The sequence below is a fragment of the Jaculus jaculus genome, chromosome 2 (assembly GCF_020740685.1).
Source record: "Jaculus jaculus isolate mJacJac1 chromosome 2, mJacJac1.mat.Y.cur, whole genome shotgun sequence".
Taxonomy (NCBI): domain Eukaryota; kingdom Metazoa; phylum Chordata; class Mammalia; order Rodentia; family Dipodidae; genus Jaculus; species Jaculus jaculus.
The window spans coordinates 174,988,207-175,006,226 of NC_059103.1; the positions used below are offsets into that span (position 1 = coordinate 174,988,207).

Consider the following 18,020-nt stretch of genomic DNA (forward strand, 5'->3'; position numbering starts at 1 on the left):
TGGGAGGCAGAAGTAGAAAGATTGTTGTGGGTTTGAGGCCAGCCTGAGACTACATAATGAATTCCAGCTCACCGTGGGCTAGAACAAGACCCTGCCTCAACACCCCCACCAAAGAACTTAATTGAAAATAATTATACAAATATTAACTTTAGTCTTGGAGTTTTATTTTTGAATAAAAAGAAATCACATTGCAGTTACATGGGTACAATTCTTCTTTTTCTATACTAAGAGCATTAGGGCATTACTTCATTATTAAAAATAGGATATCTTTCATTTCATGAGATATGCAGTTGAAAATACATATTATAAAGCTTATTTGTGGCTTGAAATTATATAATGTAAACATTAGCAGATTAAGAAGCTGAACTAACTTAATTTATAAATTGTACAGCCAGAAGTTAAGTTTACAAATGGGAATAAAGGGAAAGATTTAACTCTGATAAATTGAAGAATTTAAAAATGTTTAAGATGGTAATTATCTGTGCATAAATATATTAATATTATATTAATTATGGATGAAACACCATAAAAACATTTACTGATAGAAAAAGATTGTTTTAAGCAGAAAACTTAGTACTCAACTAGATACTAAGAAAATTATTTTACTGCTTTCATTGTGTGGAATATGTGATTGGGTCCTTAACTAGTTGAATAAAATAAAAAGCAAAATTGTGGACTAATCATTGGAATTAGTTTGCAGTCTTGAAAATATTAACTTTTCTTTTCTTTTTGGTTTTTCAAGGTAGGGTCTCACTCTAGCTCAGGCTGACATGGAATTCACTATGTAGTCTCAGGGTGTCCTCGAATTCACAGCAATCCTCCCACTTCTGCCTCCCGAGTGCTGGGATTAAAGGCATTTGCCACCACACCCGACTTGAATATTAACTTTTGACTTAAAAATAAAATCCTTTTCAATTTAGTGATGCTTAGATTTAATTTTTTAGTGATTAATAAAATATATCATTTTGTATAAAGCATATCAACTGGTAAGAAGCATTTCAGAGCAAATGCTATACTGGAGTTATAAATACTATAGCAAAATTATATTTTTGTTTAAAATATTGAAGTAACAGCAAGCTATATCTCATTCTAATTCAGTTATTTCAAGATATACAGTAGAATTATTCATCATCCACCTAAATGTAACTCCAGAACTTATAGTGCTACATATGAAGCATAAAACAAGACAGCAGTTTCTTTTGTCCTAGAATTCTAGCTTTGTGGTATGGGATTTAGAACATCCTCTGTAAGTCTGAGTGTATGGTAGCCGACTTTTCTAAGAAAATTGTATGTGGGATGGACTTTCATTTTGTAAGCCTGTCCTGCAAGTGTTAGCCACAGGTAAGGTTTATAGAACTTGTTTGGTAACAGGAGATCCTACATTTTTACCTAAACCTCATTTTTCAGGATACATAATATGATTTTATTGTTTGTAAGAGACTGTCCTAAGAATTTCTTAGGATGTTTCAGCTGAGAATACTGTTTGATAATATATAGTTTAGAATATTTTCTGGTAAGACAATGCTTATGAACCTTATTTAGCCTACTACCTGTTTCAGTATGTCTTTTATTTTTTTTTTTAAAGTATATTTTTTTAATTATTTATTTATTTATTTGAGAGCGACAGACACAGAGAGAAAGACAGGTAGAGGGAGAGAGAGAGAGAATGGGCGCGCCAGGGCCTCCAGCCTCTGCAAACGAACTCCAGATGCGTGCGCCCCCTTGTGCATCTGGCTAACGTGGGACCTGGGGAACCGAGCCTCGAACCGGGGTCCTTAGGCTTCACAGGCAAGCGCTTAACCGCTAAGCCATCTCTCCAGCCCTATTTTTGAACCAAAATACTTTATTTATTTTTAAATGATTGAAAAGTTTAATTAGCATATTTCATGAGACTATAGTCATGTGAAATGTATTTTAGTTTTTTTTGTTGTTAAACACAGGCACACATTCACTGGAGAAATAATGACAGATTTTCTTTATTGACCATATTTCAGGGTCACCTATAAATAAGTCAGTTGTACATTTATTTGTACACACATGTTGAGATGACTCATACAAACTAGGCTTGTCCTTTCTTCTCCTTTCCTAGGTAGTCATAAGCAGCCCTTTATATGCCCACTATTGTGAATGGAGAGAATGGAAGAAATGTCAATGCAATAATAGAACAAAAACACTGTGCTAGTTCAGTGTCTTCCTAGCATGTAATTGAGACAGTTATTTCCAGGCATGCGTAGTATTACTGTAGACAAAAGAGAGATTGTAGCATATTATGAAGTGCCCATTAACATAAAATTAACTGAAATTCTGAAAAGAATAAATGCTTAGAAGAATCCAGCAATAAGAGTGATGACTTTAAGTGTTTTTAAAAGTTAAAAATAGGATTTTATAGATTTTTTTAAAAACATTGTTGATTTTTATTTATTTCTTTGAGAGTGACAGAGAGAGAAAGAGGGAGACGGAGGGAGAGAGAGAGAGAAAGTGAGAGAATGGGTGCATGAGGGCCTCCAGCCACTGTAACTGAACTCCAGAGGCATGTGCCACCTTGTACATCTGGCTTACATGGGTACTGGGGAATCAAGCCTTGAACTGGGGACCTTAGGCTTCACAGGCAAGTGCTTAACCACTAAGCTGTATCTCCAGTCCCAAATTGTATAGTTTTTATAAAATAATAATGTCACTAGTTGATATAAAACAACTAATAGTTTTTATACTATTAATAACTTGACTGATGGTTTGGATGTTTTGACTATCTATACTACTTATATATGCAGTGATGTATGCCATTTGCTTCTACTTATGCTTCAACATGGATAGACAACTTCTGTCTTACAATGGTTTATTGTTTGGATTACCTAACCTTTAAATTTGCTGAACCTAAAAAGCTTTAGCTTATGTTGCACATACCTACCAGTTTGATCAGTGTTGGCCAACCATGTCTTTTTCTTTGACCAGAGGTAAGGAGCATACCAGGAACAGCTGTTGAAATAAAACACATACTATAAATTAATTATCCAGGTTTAATTTTAGCTCCTGCTAGTGATCCCTGGTGTAATGTTAGGAAGTTAGGAAGATTATTTCTCAGTTTCAAGTCCTCTCAAAGATGGGAAAATAAACTAATTCATTATTTTTCAAACTGTGCTCAATGGAACTTCATATTTATGTGGTGTATGGTTTCGTAAATCTACCAGGAGGGTAAGAAGGCATTTCCAAATAAGTGTACAAGTAGATATCCCATGTGGTTTCAGTTAAAATATTCACTTAAATGCTTTCTTTATTTGTGGGTACTATTAAGAAAAAAGCTCAATTGCATAACGAACGATGATGTTTTAATTCGTTAATTTTTTGGCTAATATTTACATTCTAGATACTACTGTGTATAGTAGAGGCATATAAATGTCCTGTGGGTTGGGAGAGATGGCTAAGTGTGTAAAAGGTGCTTGCTTACAAATGTCCTGAGGTTACAGAGGCACCAGGGAACCAAATTAGGATTCTGTTTAAGCCATAGTAAGAACTTGGGCTTTTACCTTTTCTTGGAAGCCTAATGAGAAGTGATTGGACAGTTTTGAGTAACAAAGAAATGGTTCCGATGTACCTTTTGAAGGTAAGTCTTGATACTGTGGTGATAACACTTGAACAAGAAAGGCTACAGAGACACCAAACCTCAGGCTAATGAGTACAAAAGGAAAAAACAAAAACAAAAACAAAAAAACAAGCTGGTAGTAGTGGAGGTTTAAAGATCCTAGTGAAGAAAAATATGATTCTTTGTGGCTTATTAAGAGCATGGTGACATAGACTTCATTCAGGACAAGTGCAGGGACCATTGTAATGAGATTTCAACTGAGCGTAAAGTCTGGGCAATGTGAATTTATTGGGGCAGGGCTAGGGGAGTTGGTAGATGGAAGATTTTTTTTTAATTAACAACTTCCATGATTATAAACAATATCCCATGGTAATGCCCTCCCTCCTCCCCACTCTATTCTCCATCATATTCCCTCCTCCTCTCAATCAGTCTCTTTTTTATTTTGATGTCATGATCTTTTCCTCCTATTATGATGGTCTTGTGTAGATAGTGTCAAGGCACTATGAGGTCATGTCTAGTGGAGCATGTTGCAAGGAGTCCTAATCTTCCTTTGGCTCTTGAATTTTTTTCGCCACCTCTTCTGTAATGGACCCTGAGCCTTGGAAGGTGTGATAGATATATTGCAGTGCTGAACACTCCTGTCATTTCTTCCCAATACCATGATGCCTTCTGAATCATCCCAAGGTCACTACTGTCTGAAAAGAGAAGGTTCTCTACCAAAAGTGAGAGTAGCATTAATATGTAGGTATGAACATTAAGAGAAGTGCTTACTGGGCAGTTTGAAGAGCATAGTATATGCATTTAGCCAGATAGCAGCAGACATTACACCCCATGGACTCATGAATACCCCTGTTTTAAATTTTCGGTATCAGGGATGTATTCCCTCTTATGGAGCAGGCCTCTAGTCCAATTAGAGGGCAGTTGGTTTCTACCATGATAGACATGTCACTATTGCATCTGTTGGCTCATTTGGCCTGGCTGGCCAAATATGAGGCTTGCAGTGTCCATTGTTGAGTATCTTCACTGATGACTTTTCTCTCTCTCCAATTGAACTGCATGCAGAATGTCTTCTTCTAGCTTTCTGTCAGCTGGTCTACTTGGAGGAGGTTATCAGCTCAGTGTCAGCAGGATTTTTCAGTAGTCTTACAGCCCAAATATGTGGAGTCTTTAGAAATAGGGTCTTACCATCTATTCCTGGTGGGAAACCAAGAGCCTTGGCAATGTCCAGTAATGTTTTGGGGGCATCAGGGACCTCTCCGGTCAACAACTCACTGGGAGGTATCCCATCCCTGGCATTGAAAATTTTCTAGTAACAACCTACGGGGCCTAAGTGTTCCACTGTCTAAAAAAATAGGTCTCCATATTATTTATTTATATCCTTTTAGATTTTGATTAGCCCTCCCTCGGCCTTTCCTTTACTCAATCCCATGCCCTGACCTCACTTGGGCCTTTTCATCCCCATTATCTATTCATATATATATATATGTCATCCGATTAAGTACCCCCTTCCTTTATCTTCCCTTTATATCTCTTTTGTAGCTTACAGACCTTTTCTATTGAATTTTCTTCCTACTCACACAGAAGTCCAATCATCTGTGGCTAGGATCCACATATGAGAGAGAACATGCAATGTTTGGCTTTCTGTGCCTGAGTTACCTCACTATAATTCGTTCCAGATCCATCATTTGTCCTGCAAATTTCATAACTTCATTTTTCTTTACCACTGAGTAGAACTCCATTGTATAAATGTGACATATCTTCATTATCCACTCATCAGTTGAGGGACATCTAGGCTGGATCCATTTCCCAGCTATTGTGAATTGAGTGACAATAAACATGGTTGAGCATGTATTTCTAAGGTAATGAGATGAGTCCTTAGGATATATTCCTAGGAGTGCTATAGCTGGGTCATATGGTAGATCTATTTTTAGCTGTCTTAGGAACCTCCACAGTGATTTCCACAATGGGTGGACCAGATTGCATACCCACCAACAGTGTAGAAGGGTTCCTCTTTTTCCACATCCTCACCAGCATTTTTGGTCATTTGTTTTCATGATGGTAGCCAATCTGACAGGAGTGAGATAGAATCTTAACATAGTTTTAATCTGTATTTCCCTGATGACTAGGGATGTAGAACATTTTTTTTAGATGCTTATAGGCCATCTGTATTTCTTCTTTTGAGAACTCTCCATTTAGTTCCATAGCCCATTTTTTAATTGGGTTGTTTGATTTCTTATTATTAATTTTTTTGAGTTCTTTGTATATCCCAATATTAATCCTGTAACAGATGTATAGCTGGCAAAGTTTTTGTTTTCCCATTCTGTAGGTTGCCTCTTTACTTTATTCACAGTGTCCTCTGCCATACAAAATCTTTGTAATTTTAGGAGGTCCCAGTGGTAATCTGTGGTTTTATTGCCCGAGAAATTGGGGTTATATTCAGAAAGTCTTTGCCAAGACCAACATGTTGAAGGGGTTCCCCTTCTTTTTTCTGTAGCAGTTTCAGAGTTTCAGGTTTGATATTAAAGTCTTTAATCCATTTGGACTTAATTCTTCTACATGGAGAAAGAAAAGGGTCTACTTTCATCCTTCTACAGTTACATACCCAGTTTTCCCAGCACCATTTGCTGAAAAGGCTGTCTTTTCTCCAATGAATATTTTTGGCGTTTTTGTTGAATATCAGGTGGCTATAGCTACCCAGACTTACAGATGGGTCCTCTATTCTGTTCCATTGATCTACATGTCTGCTTTTGTGCTTGTACCATGCTGTTTTTGTTACTATGGCTCTGTAGTATAGGTTAAAATCAGGTATGGTGATACCACTAGCTTTATTTTTGTTGCTTAGTATTGTTTTAGATATTTGAAATATTTTGTGCTTCCAAATGAATTTTTGGATTTTTTTTTCTATTTCCATGAAGAATGCTATTGGAATTTTGATGGGGATTGCATTAAATGTGTAGATTGCTTTTGGGAATATTGGCATTTTCATAATATTTATTCTTCTGATCCAAGAACAAGGGATGTTTTTCCATTTCCTAGTGTCTTCTGCAATTTATCGCTTGAGTGTTTTAAAGTTTGCATTGTAGAGATCCTTCACTTCCTTGGTTAGGTTTACTCCAAGGTACTTCATTTATTTATTTATTTATTTCGATGCAATTGTGAATGGGATTGATTATCTGATTTCATCCTCTGTGTGTTTATTGTTAGAATGTAGGAAGGTTACTGATTTCTGTGTGTTTATTTTGTATCCTGCTACATGGCTTTAGGTGTTTATCAGCTCTAACAGTTTGCTGGTAGAGTCTTTTGGGTCTTTTATGTATAGAATCACGTCATCTGCAAATGATAGTAACTTAATCAGGCAGTCCTAAGAGGGAAATTTAGAGCTGGAAGTATCTATATTAAGAAATTAGAGAGTTCACAAGGAAACAATTTAATGCTTCACCTTAAAGCCTTGGAAAAAGAAGAACAAGGCAAACTGAAAATCAGTAGACTGGAAGAAATAATAAAGATTAGGGCAGAAATTAATGCAATAGAAACAAACAAACAAACAAAAAATCCAAAGAACCAATGAAACAAAGAGTTGGTTCTTCAAAAGTATAAGCAAGATTGATAAACCTTTAGCAAATCTGCCCAAAAGAGAGAAGAGACACAAATTAATAAATTAGAGATTTAAAAGGCAGCATCACAACAGATACCAGAGAACTTCAAAAAAGCATGGGGACATACTATAAAAACATATACTCCATTAAGTATGAAACTCTGAAAGAAATGGATGATTTCCTTGACTTTTATGGCCTACCTAACTAAATTAAATAAATAAAGATGAAATTAATCACTTAAATAGACCTATAACAAGTATGGTGATCCAAGCAATTATCAAAAGTCTCCCAACTTAAAAAAGTCCAGGCCCAGATGGATTTCCTGGTGAATTTTACCAGACCTTCAGGGAAGAGCTAACACCATTGCTTCTTTAACTTTTCCATAAAATAGAAAAAGAAGGAATCCTACCAACCTCCTTTTATGAAGCCAGCATCACTCTGGTATCAAAACCAGGGTAAAGATAGAACAAAAAAAGAAAATTACAGACCAATCTCCTTCATGAACATAGATGCAAAAATTCTTAACAAAATATTGGCCAACAGTATACAAGAATATATCAGAAAGATCATTCACTCTGACCAAGTATACTTTATCCCAGAGATGCAGGGATGGTTCAACATATTCACATCAATAAGTATAATACATTATATAAATGGACTGAAGGACAAAAATCACATATCTCATCAGATGCAGAGAAAATATTTGACAAAATCTAACATCCCTTCATTATAAAAGTCCTACAGAGACTGGGAGTAGATGGAACATATCTTAACATAATAAAGTTTATTTATGACAAGCCTACAGCCAACATATTACTAAACGGGGAAAAACTGGGAACTTTTCCACTAAAATCAGGAACAAGACAAGGATATCCACTGTCCCCAATTTTATTTAATATAGTACTGGAAGTCTTAGCCATAGCAATAAAGCAAGAGACACACAAAAAGGATACAAATTGGAAAGGAAGATTTTTTTGCATAAATAATTGATAAAAGAAAACATCAGGGCCAGGGGGAGTTCTGGCCAAAACAACCTATTATTGCTGAAAACAGGTCAAGGTACTCAATCCTCAGTTGGACGATGAAGAGCCTGATCCAAGACAAAGGTTAATTATCTGCCAAGGTAGAATGCTCTTGTTAAACTGACTTAGCATGGTTCTTACTAAAACTTTGCTTAAACTGAATTTTTACAAGGAAATATGTAAATGGGCTAAGGTAAAGTTTCAGACACTTTTCAGTTTGAGTCAAGCATAGAATCTTTGTCTAAGCTTTGGATAAAATTTTATGTTATAATTTATAGTTGTGATAAAATAAGAGAAAAATCTTAGTAAGACTTCAAACAATGATTTTTTGCTGAGTTAAAAGTAAATAAAGAAAAATCTGAGCAAGTGGAAGACAAGAATTAACAACAAAGATATTGTGGTGGATGTGCCTTCTTGGTGAGGAAAGTGAAGGATCCGAGGTTCAAATATATATGATTTTCCAACTATGTATTTGGAAAAAATAAGAAGGATATTAGATATTCCAGTGGGAGGCACACTGGCATGATTTGGATTGGATATACAATCTGGATATTGTCAATATATGTATGGTAGTTAATGCCATGAAGATACAATTGAGATTATGGTTCTGGGAAAATAATAGATCTCAAGTTTAAGTCTTTGCATAATTCCACAAGGAGAGAATGTTGAGGGAAAATATTCAAAAGCAACTGAGAGTAGCAGGACCTTGAAGTAGGGGGGAAAAAAGGGGAGGCTGAAAATATCCGAGTGAAGGAAATATTTCCAAAAGTACAGATTGTGCTGGTTGCTGCAGATTTGTCAGATAAGATGAAGATTGACAATTAGTTTTAACAGGTAGGGGGATGTTTACGATTTGGCAGTCTTAACAAAAGCACATTGACTAGCATGATAGGCTAAGTGAGGAACTGGAACAATAAATCCCCTCAGAAGGATGATAGCTAGAAAGTGAAGTTTGTTGTTCTTAAGGAATGATCCTGTGGAGAGGATCATTTGATAATGCAGGAGAAAGAAAGGGAAGTTTGAAATTACTATCCTTCCTGTGATGATAGGTGAGATTTAGTGCACTAGGGGGTAGGAGGACCTGCAGTAGGAGCTGAGGCAGCTTGTTTATAATAATAGGAAAAAGGTAGAAGGAGGCATAGGTTGACATTGGGTTTCTTCCTGTATTGCTCTCCTCACTGTTTGTACTGAGGCAGGGTCTCTTACTTGTGCTCAGTGCTACAATGCAGCTAGTTTATTTAGCCATCTTATTCCTGGTTATCTCCTGTCTCCACGACTTCTTTAGCCCTGGGATGGCAGGTGGCTTATATGGCCATTTGACATGTATTCAGTGCCATGAATCTGAACTTATGCTTGGGGCAAGAGCTTTATCACTGAGCCATCTTGCCAGTCCATCATATATCATCATATACTGTGATGGTCATTAGATATCAGAGTTAGGCAGGACTTGCTGTGCTTTTACTATAACTTCCTAACAGAGCATTGTTCTGTTCACCTTCCAGACAAGTTGACCTGTAGCTCTTTTTCCAAATACCTCCAGTAATGGCATGATAAGTATCTATGAAAGCTGCAGTACATAACATTTAACTTTTCACTTTCAGTGAATCACAGATCTGTAGGAAGTTGCATATATATGGTGAAGTCCCATGTACCTTTTTCCAAGTCCTTTCCCAGTATTTAGAAAAGGAGGGAACTTCCAGGCAGGGTGATGCACACCTTTAATCCCAGGCAGAGGTAGGAGGATCACCAAGAGTTTGAGGCTAAACTGAGACTACATAGTGAATTTTAGGTCAGCCTGGGCTAGAGTGAGACCCTACCTGAAAAAAAATAAAAAAGGAGAGAATTGGTTATGGAGTGCTATGTATGTACTACAGTGTTTGTCATGCATCTGTAGGTGTGGGAGACAGGTCACAAGATCCCAGGTGGATTCCTGAACCCACAAGTCAAACCTTACCTTATAATACTGTTTTTGTCTATACATATGTGCATATAATTGTGTAATTGAGAAATTAAATAAGAGATTATTATCATTATTGTTATTATTATTAATAGTTAATATTAAAATAGAAAATATAACAATGTTCTACAATATGAGCTATGTGAACATAGTCTTTTTCATTTGCCTTAGGGAAAATAGTATATACAGTGTGGAAAAGTTAGACAAAAAGTTGATTTGTGGGCTGGAGAGATGGCTTAGCGGTTAAGCGCTTGCCTGTGAAGCCTAAGGACCCCGGTTCGAGGCTCGGTTCCCCAGGTCCCACGTTAGCCAGATGCACAAGGGGGCGCACGCATCTGGAGTTCGTTTGCAGTGGCTGGAAGCCCTGGCGCGCCCATTCTCTCTCTCTCTCCCTCTATCTGTCTTTCTCTCTCAAATAAATAAATAAAAAATGAACAACAACAAAAAAATTTTTTAAAAAAGTTGATTTGCTTTTTGGGTGGGGACAAAGTGAGATGACACAGTGATTTTAATCCCACTATTCAGAATAGCATTTAAAACTTATATTTATTTATGTAATTTTACATTAACCTTTTTGGATTGTTATTGACTGCTAGTAATTGAAACTACAGAACATGCAACTGTGAATACAGGGGCACTACTGTGGTTGTATGCTATCTTACCACATACATGGATTTATGTGACCACCACTATTCTAAAGACAGAATTACTATAGCATCACCACTATTCTAATGCTTCCTTGTTAGTGTGATATCACATTTACCCACAACATTCCTATCTGGCAACCACTGAAGTCCTCAAGATGTCACATACCATATGATTTTATTCATAAAATATTCTATTAATGACATTCTGAGATTCTTTTTTATTATGCATTCATGACCTTGAACACCATCTATGTTCCAGACATCAATGGGTTTATTTTTCCTTTCTGTTATTAAGTGGCATCCTATGACGTCTGTATGCCACAGTTTGTTTAGATATTTACCTATTGAATATTTTGGACATTCCTACTTCTGGGCTATTAAAAATAAATACATCCTCTTGCATGAAATTTTTCTTTTTACAAAATATCCAGCTTTAACTATTGAGTATGTGCTTAGATATACATGTTACATTTTAAGTTATTAATTTCACCAAAATCAGATCTATTTCTCATTTAAAATTTTTTATAATGTGAGTGTATTTTCTCTTCAATAGAGCAGTAGATTAAATGATACAATGTTTTCTTCTTTAACTTGTAAAAATGGTAAATTCCACTAATTTTCAAACATATAATTCAGTCTATATTCCAAAACTAACCCTTACTTGGTTGTAATGTGCAATTATTTTTATATTATTTTGAATTTTATTTGTGAATACTTTGGTATGGATTTCTATATCTCCATTCATGGGGAATATTGGCCTACGGTTTTATGGTAGTTTGTCATTTTTTTTCTACTTGTTTCATTCTGATTTTTTCTTGTTCTATGAATTATTTGCTTTGAACCTTAAAAAATTATCTTTAGTGTTTTCAAGTATATTCCTTTTTATTCTTCTAGGGGATATATTTAATATGTGTACCATTTCCCTTTATAATTGAAATGTTGATAGCTTTCACCTTACATTTATTTATCTTCCCCTGTCTGTAATATGTTTGCCTTAAATATTTCCTGTATATATGAAAGCCAAGATTAGAGAACTAATACTTTCTTCTTCAAGTTTCAAAGCTAATACAGAAAATTCAGAACTTGCCTTGTATGCACAAGGCCCTGGCTTCAGTCCCCATCATTGACAGAACAGAAAAGGCAAAAAGCAAGGGCCAAATCAAACCACCCCAAACCCAAAAATGACACCAAAATATCTAAGGAGGAACTTGTCACTAATCTAGTGACTTAACAACCACCTGCTAGGGGCTGGAGAGATGGCTTAACAGTTAAGACATCTGTTTGCCTGGAAAGCCAAAATATCCAGGTTCTATTCTCCAGGACCCATGTAAACCAGATGTACAAGGGGTGGGGGCATGCATCTGGAGTTTGTTTGCAGTGGCTAGAGGTCCTGGTGTGCCTATTTCTCTCCTTCCCTCCCTCTTTCTCTTCCTCTCTGCCTCTTTCTCTCAAATAAACAGATAAAAGGAAAAAAAAAAAAGAAAAAAAATTCAGAAGCATAGAATTATATTGTAAGTATCCTTATTTTTGCTTATTGAGTCTTTTATTCCTTCTTAATACTTACAAAAATATCATTTTTTTGTCCGTTATTCTTGCTTTTACTATTCACTTAGGGTAGGCCTGTTAGTGGTAAATTATCTTAACTTTCTTTTTCTGAGAATGACTTTCATTCTTGGAAGATAATTTCATCATATAATGAATTCTTTTGGCAATTGAAAAATGCTGTGCCACTTCTTTCTGCCCTTTAAGGTTTCTGGTGAGAAATCAGCTATTATTCAAATTGTTTTTCACCTTGAGGTAAGGAAGGTGCTTCTTTTGTCTTTTAAGACTATTTTGTTGTTGTTGTTCTTGTTGTTGTTTTGTTTTTCAGGGTTGGGTCTGGCTCTAGCCCAGGCTGACCTGGAATTCACTATGTAGTCTCAAAGTGGCCTCAAACGCATGACAATCCTTGTACCTCTGCCTTCTGAGTGCTGGGATTAAAGGTGTGTGTCACCATGCCCAGCAAGAATTTAGTTTTTAATTTCATTAAGATATATCTTTGTATAAATGTCTTTGAGTTCTTTTACTTTTTGAAGTTTTAAGCCTATACATATGTACATATTTGCCAGGCTCAGGAGATTTCCAGGTGCTATTCAAATACTTTTTCAACCAATTTACTTTCTCCTTTCCTCCTGTAATTATAATAATATGAATATCTTTTGTTACAGTCTCTCAGGGCTTCAATAATCTGTTCATTTTCTTTCATCTTAAAGCCTGTTTTTGTCTGCTTTTCTAATTCAGTAATTCTTGTCAGTTTACCTTTAACATCGTTGAGTCATTCCTTTGGATTTTGCAGTATGCAATGAACTCCATATATTTTCTTAGGCATTTTTCAGGTCTAAAATTCTCTCTTTTAATGCTTTTTAGTTTTTTTTTAATTTATTTTTATTTATTTTATTTATTTATTTGAGAGCGACAGACACAGAGAGAAAGACAGATAGAAGGAGAGAGAGAGAGAATGGGCGCGCCAGGGCTTCCAGCCTCTGCAAACGAACTCCAGACACGTACGCCCCCTTGTGCATCTGGCTAATGTGGGACCTGGGGAACCGAGCCTCGAACCGGGCTCCTTAGGTTTCACAGGCAAGCGTTTAACCGCCAAGCCATCTCTCCAGCCCGCTTTTTAGTTTTTATTGTAGAAGTACAAAGATCATTATAGGAGAATGGAATTCTCTTTATGTCATATAAATTACTTATGAATTTTAATTTTAGGATTTATGTTATTTTTCACTCTGGAAGAGTTTAGAAGCTTTGTTATGGAAGAATAATGTACTTTGGGGCTGGAGAGATTGCTTAGTGGTTAAGCACTTGCCTGTGAAGCCTAAGGACCCCTGTTCGAGGCTCGATTCCCCAGGACTCACGTTAGACAGATGCACAAGGGGCACACGCGTCTGGAGTTCGTTTGCAGTGTCTGGAAGCCCTGACCCACCCATCCCCTCTCTATCTGTCTCTTTCTCTCACTCTCTCTCTCTGTAATTTTCAAATAAATAAATAAAAATGAACAGAAAATGTTAAAAAAAAAAAGAATAATGTGCTTTGAAAAGACAACAGGTTTCCTGAGATACAAATATTCTCATTTTTTTTGAATAGTCCCAGTCAGGAACATAAATATCCCATGGACTGATCATCTCCATCTATGATGGTGTGTGTTACCAGAATTCTAATCATGCATCTGTGTCATGAAAAGCATAAGAAGCATGTCTCTAAATAATGAAACCCTTTCTACATTTTAAAATATTTTTGTGCTCGATAATATAACTTCATTCTCCTTTATAAACATTTTATAAAGAATAATCTCCAGTGGTTCTCAAATATTAGCTAGGTCTTGGAAGGTTTGTTAAACTAATTTCCTGGTTCCACTAATAGTTTCTAATTCATTGATTCATACATATTTAAAATATTGCTAGATAATATTGATGATGAAAATTGTGAATTTCACCTTGAGAAATTTTTTGTCTTCATATAAATTTTCTACTAATTCACTACCTGTTGCGTACTTTGATCTGATTTCTCAACACTGCATATACAATGTTGTTTCTAGCATTTTTCTAATCTTCACATTGGCAAACACATATTTTTCTCTCCCTTATCTTATTTGATGTATAGAAATCATTACGTGTGATTTATTTATCTTCCTTGTTAGAAAACTCTCTTGTTTGGTTGAAGGTGTTATCTCTCATCTTCTTTCATTCTTTACATATACTTTTTCAATCTCAATTCCTTCAATTAAATTCTAAATAATAGAATTTAAATAGAATTTAATTTCTTTTCTCTTTATTTTCTATTTTACCCTGTTTTCCTGAATGAGCCTACTTACACGCACACACACGCACACACACATATATATACATTCACATATACACACACATATATATATATATATATATATATATATATATATATATATATATGATTAAAATGACTGATTTGTCTTCAAATCAAAACTTTAGGGAGATTCATTAAATTTTGGTTATGTATATTCCCTCATGAATAACAGACATTTCTAGTAATATATTCAGTATATTCAGTATCAACCATTGTATTAATAAATTTTAGGATTTTATTTTTATAACATGAAATATAAGTCTTATCAGTAGTCAGTATCATTTTAGAGCCTATAAAATAGAGTATTTCCTTTCTACAACTTTCCTAACAAAAAATGTTCTAGTTTTTTCCCTCTCAAAATTTTCTTTTTTTTTTTTTTTTTTTCATTTGTTAATGACCAAGAAGTCTGGGTGTTAACCTTGACTCTTCAGTCCTCAACACTGTAATTTTTACCTACAAAACATTTCTCAATTCACTCTTTTCTTACGTTTGTTGACTTTACCTTTGGTTTAGCTATAAGCACATTTCCCACAGATTATTCCAAATACCATTTAACTTTTTGTTTCTTTTAGCCTATTTTCTGTATGGTTCTGAGATTCAGTGTTTTAAGCTATGAGTCAGATCCTATCACCATATTATTATTATTGTTATTAGTAGTGGTTTTTTTTTTTTTTCTGTTTTTCGAGGTAGAGTTTCACTCTAGCCCAGGCTGACCTGGATTTCACTATGGAGTCTCATGGTGGCCTTGAATTCACAGCAATCCTCCTACCTCTGCCTCCCGAGTGCTGGGATTAAAGGCGTGCGCCACTATGCTCGACTTATATTATTTAAACAATGTTTGAAACTCAGGATATTTAATGTGGCACAAAAGTCATGTCTACACTGTTCTATGCCATATCACCATGCTTTTTTTAAAATTTTTAATTAATTTATTTGAGACTCACACACATACACAGAGAGAGAGAGAAAGAAAGAGGCAGATAGAGAGAAAGAGAGTATGGGCATGCCAGGGCCTCTAGCCACTGCAAATGAACACTAGACGCATGTGCCCCTTGTGCATCTAGTTTATGTGGGTCCTGGGGAATCGAACCAGAGTCCTTAGGCTTCACAGGAAAACACCTTAACTGCTAAGCCATTTCCTCAGCCCCTTTTCACCACCATTATTATGTAGAACTGTATCCTCCATTCTTCTGGTTTAGTCATATAGGTGTGAATTTTTTTCAGTGCCATGTTATTACTTATTCTTGGAGTACTCTTTTCATCTTTCTCCTTACTTGTCTGCTAAGTTATATCTTTCAGTTCTCATCTTAATTACCATTCCTTCAAAAGGAATGGTAATTTGTTGACCCCCAAATCTAAATTAGATCTCATATTTTCTCATAGCATTTTGTTCTTGCCTATATGCTGTGGATTATTTTTTTGTGTTTATTTTTGTAAGCAATTTGTATTGTTTTACCTCTTACATTAGGGCTTAAAAAATACATAGATAGTGAAATAAATTCAGTAATGTTTAAAAACATACATACACACACACACACAAACACACACACACATATTTGACAGAGAAAAAGGGAGGGAGGGAGGGAGGGAGGGAGAGAGGGAGAGAGAGAGAGAGAGAGAGAGAGAGAGAGAGAGAGAGAGAGAGAGAGAGGGAGGCGTGCCAGGGCCTCCAGCCACTGCAAACGAACTCCAGATGCATGTGCCCCCTTGTGCATGTGGCTATTGTGGGTCCTAGAGAATCAAACCTGGGTCCTTTGGCTTTGCGAGCAAATGCCTTAGCTGCTAGTCATTCCTCCAGCCCTATATTTATATATTTAAAAACTTTTTTTTTTTTTTTTTGGTTTTCTGAGGTAGGGTCTCGCTGTAGCTCAGGCTGACCTGGAATTCACTATGTAGTCTCAGGGTGGCCTCAAACTCATGGCAATCCTCCTGCCTCTGTCTCCCGAGTGCTGGGATGAAAGGTGTGCGCCACCACACCTGGCTAAAAACATTTTAAAAATGTACAGTAAATAAACATTAAGTTTGGGAAATGGATTTTCAGTTTTATTTGCCATTTATGTTCAGTGACAAAAACTTTTTATAAGAGTGAGATTCCCGAAAATATAAGCTTTCCCAAGTAATATTAAGTAATTCATGGCATTTAAGTAAGTTTTGTCATTTCACTTTTCCTTTCTATAAGTAGAAATAGAATGAATCAGTTCTATCATTTTAATAGAAAATTCTTTGTATAACTTTTAACCAGTCAATTGAGGCTATTTCATCATTATAAACAATATCATATTGCATTCTAGGAACAAAATTTGATCATTTGGCTTTTGAAATAGTGGCCATTACTGAACCTCTGTTTAATTTTTTTTGAAATATTCATCATTCTTCCTACAACAATTTCATGTCTTTAGGCTAACATGGAAAAAAAAAGCACATGAAACAGATGTAGCTGATGGTTTTTTATCTTTTTCAGCATATCCAACATTTTTGTTTCTATTTTGGCTTATTATTAGCAAATTTATCCTTTTTCAAAATTCTAGCAGAACTTTGGTTTTGTAGGATCTGCCTAGTTTAAACAAGGCTTGTATTCTACATTATATAAATTTTATTCAGTTGGAATATTAGCATTCCCTTGGTATATATAATGAGTGCTACAAAGTTCTTGAAACCAGACAGGATCATACAGTTAAAAATGTTTATAATGTCTGTCTGTCCTTTTTCCCTTCTGTCTCCTTCACTGCACTCTTGTGTCTGTCCGACTCTCACAGGAGACATGGATTACAACTGGTTGGACCATGCGTCTTGGCATAGCAGTGAGGCATCCCCAATGTCTTTGGTGAGACATGTGGAGCCTTACTATTTATTTTCCGTTATCATTTCACTTTTCCTTTTTTATTTACACCTTTGCATGTTTTCTTTTTTGTATCTTTTTTTTTTTTTTTTATCTCACACTTGTAGGGGACAGTCAAAAGGGAAAAAGAAAAACTAGTGAGCAGGCAGTTTTGTCGGATTCTAACACCAGGTCTGAGAGACAAAAGAAAATGATGTACTTTGGTGGCCACTCTTTGGAAGAGGATTTGGAATGGTCTGAGCCTCAGATTAAGGACTCTGGGGTAGATACCTGTAGTAGCACAACCCTTAACGAGGAGCATAGCCATAGTGATAAGGTACTGAGATTGTGGAGCCTGCCTTTTAACCTGCTCATTTGGTCTTCGTTTGCTCTCTGTCACTCATTAAAACAGTACATTATAAAAGGACAGGGCACTTAAGGGTCAATGTAGCATTTCTTAAGGTGCAGAAAAGAAAAACAAAACCACCCAAACAACTAAACCAAAAAGCCTCTTGCTTACTTTGCTGTTTTTATTGCTT

General features: G+C 35.7%; 1 protein-coding gene across 49 annotated transcripts in view; it reads left to right on the forward strand.

The window, feature by feature from the left end:
* The window catches only part of Rims2 (regulating synaptic membrane exocytosis 2), a 544,765-nt gene that overhangs the window by 273,497 nt on the left and 253,248 nt on the right, over positions 1–18,020 (forward strand). For 29 of the 49 annotated variants that reach the window (XM_045144620.1, XM_045144636.1, XM_045144617.1 and 26 more), the window contains one exon: positions 17,610–17,818. In XM_045144620.1, coding sequence (XP_045000555.1) covers positions 17,610–17,818 — 209 coding nt within the window. Of the gene's footprint in view, positions 1–17,419; positions 17,488–17,609; positions 17,819–18,020 lie in introns of all 49 variants that reach the window. The other 20 variants (XM_045144630.1, XM_045144647.1, XM_045144632.1 and 17 more) reach the window with 1 other exon arrangement.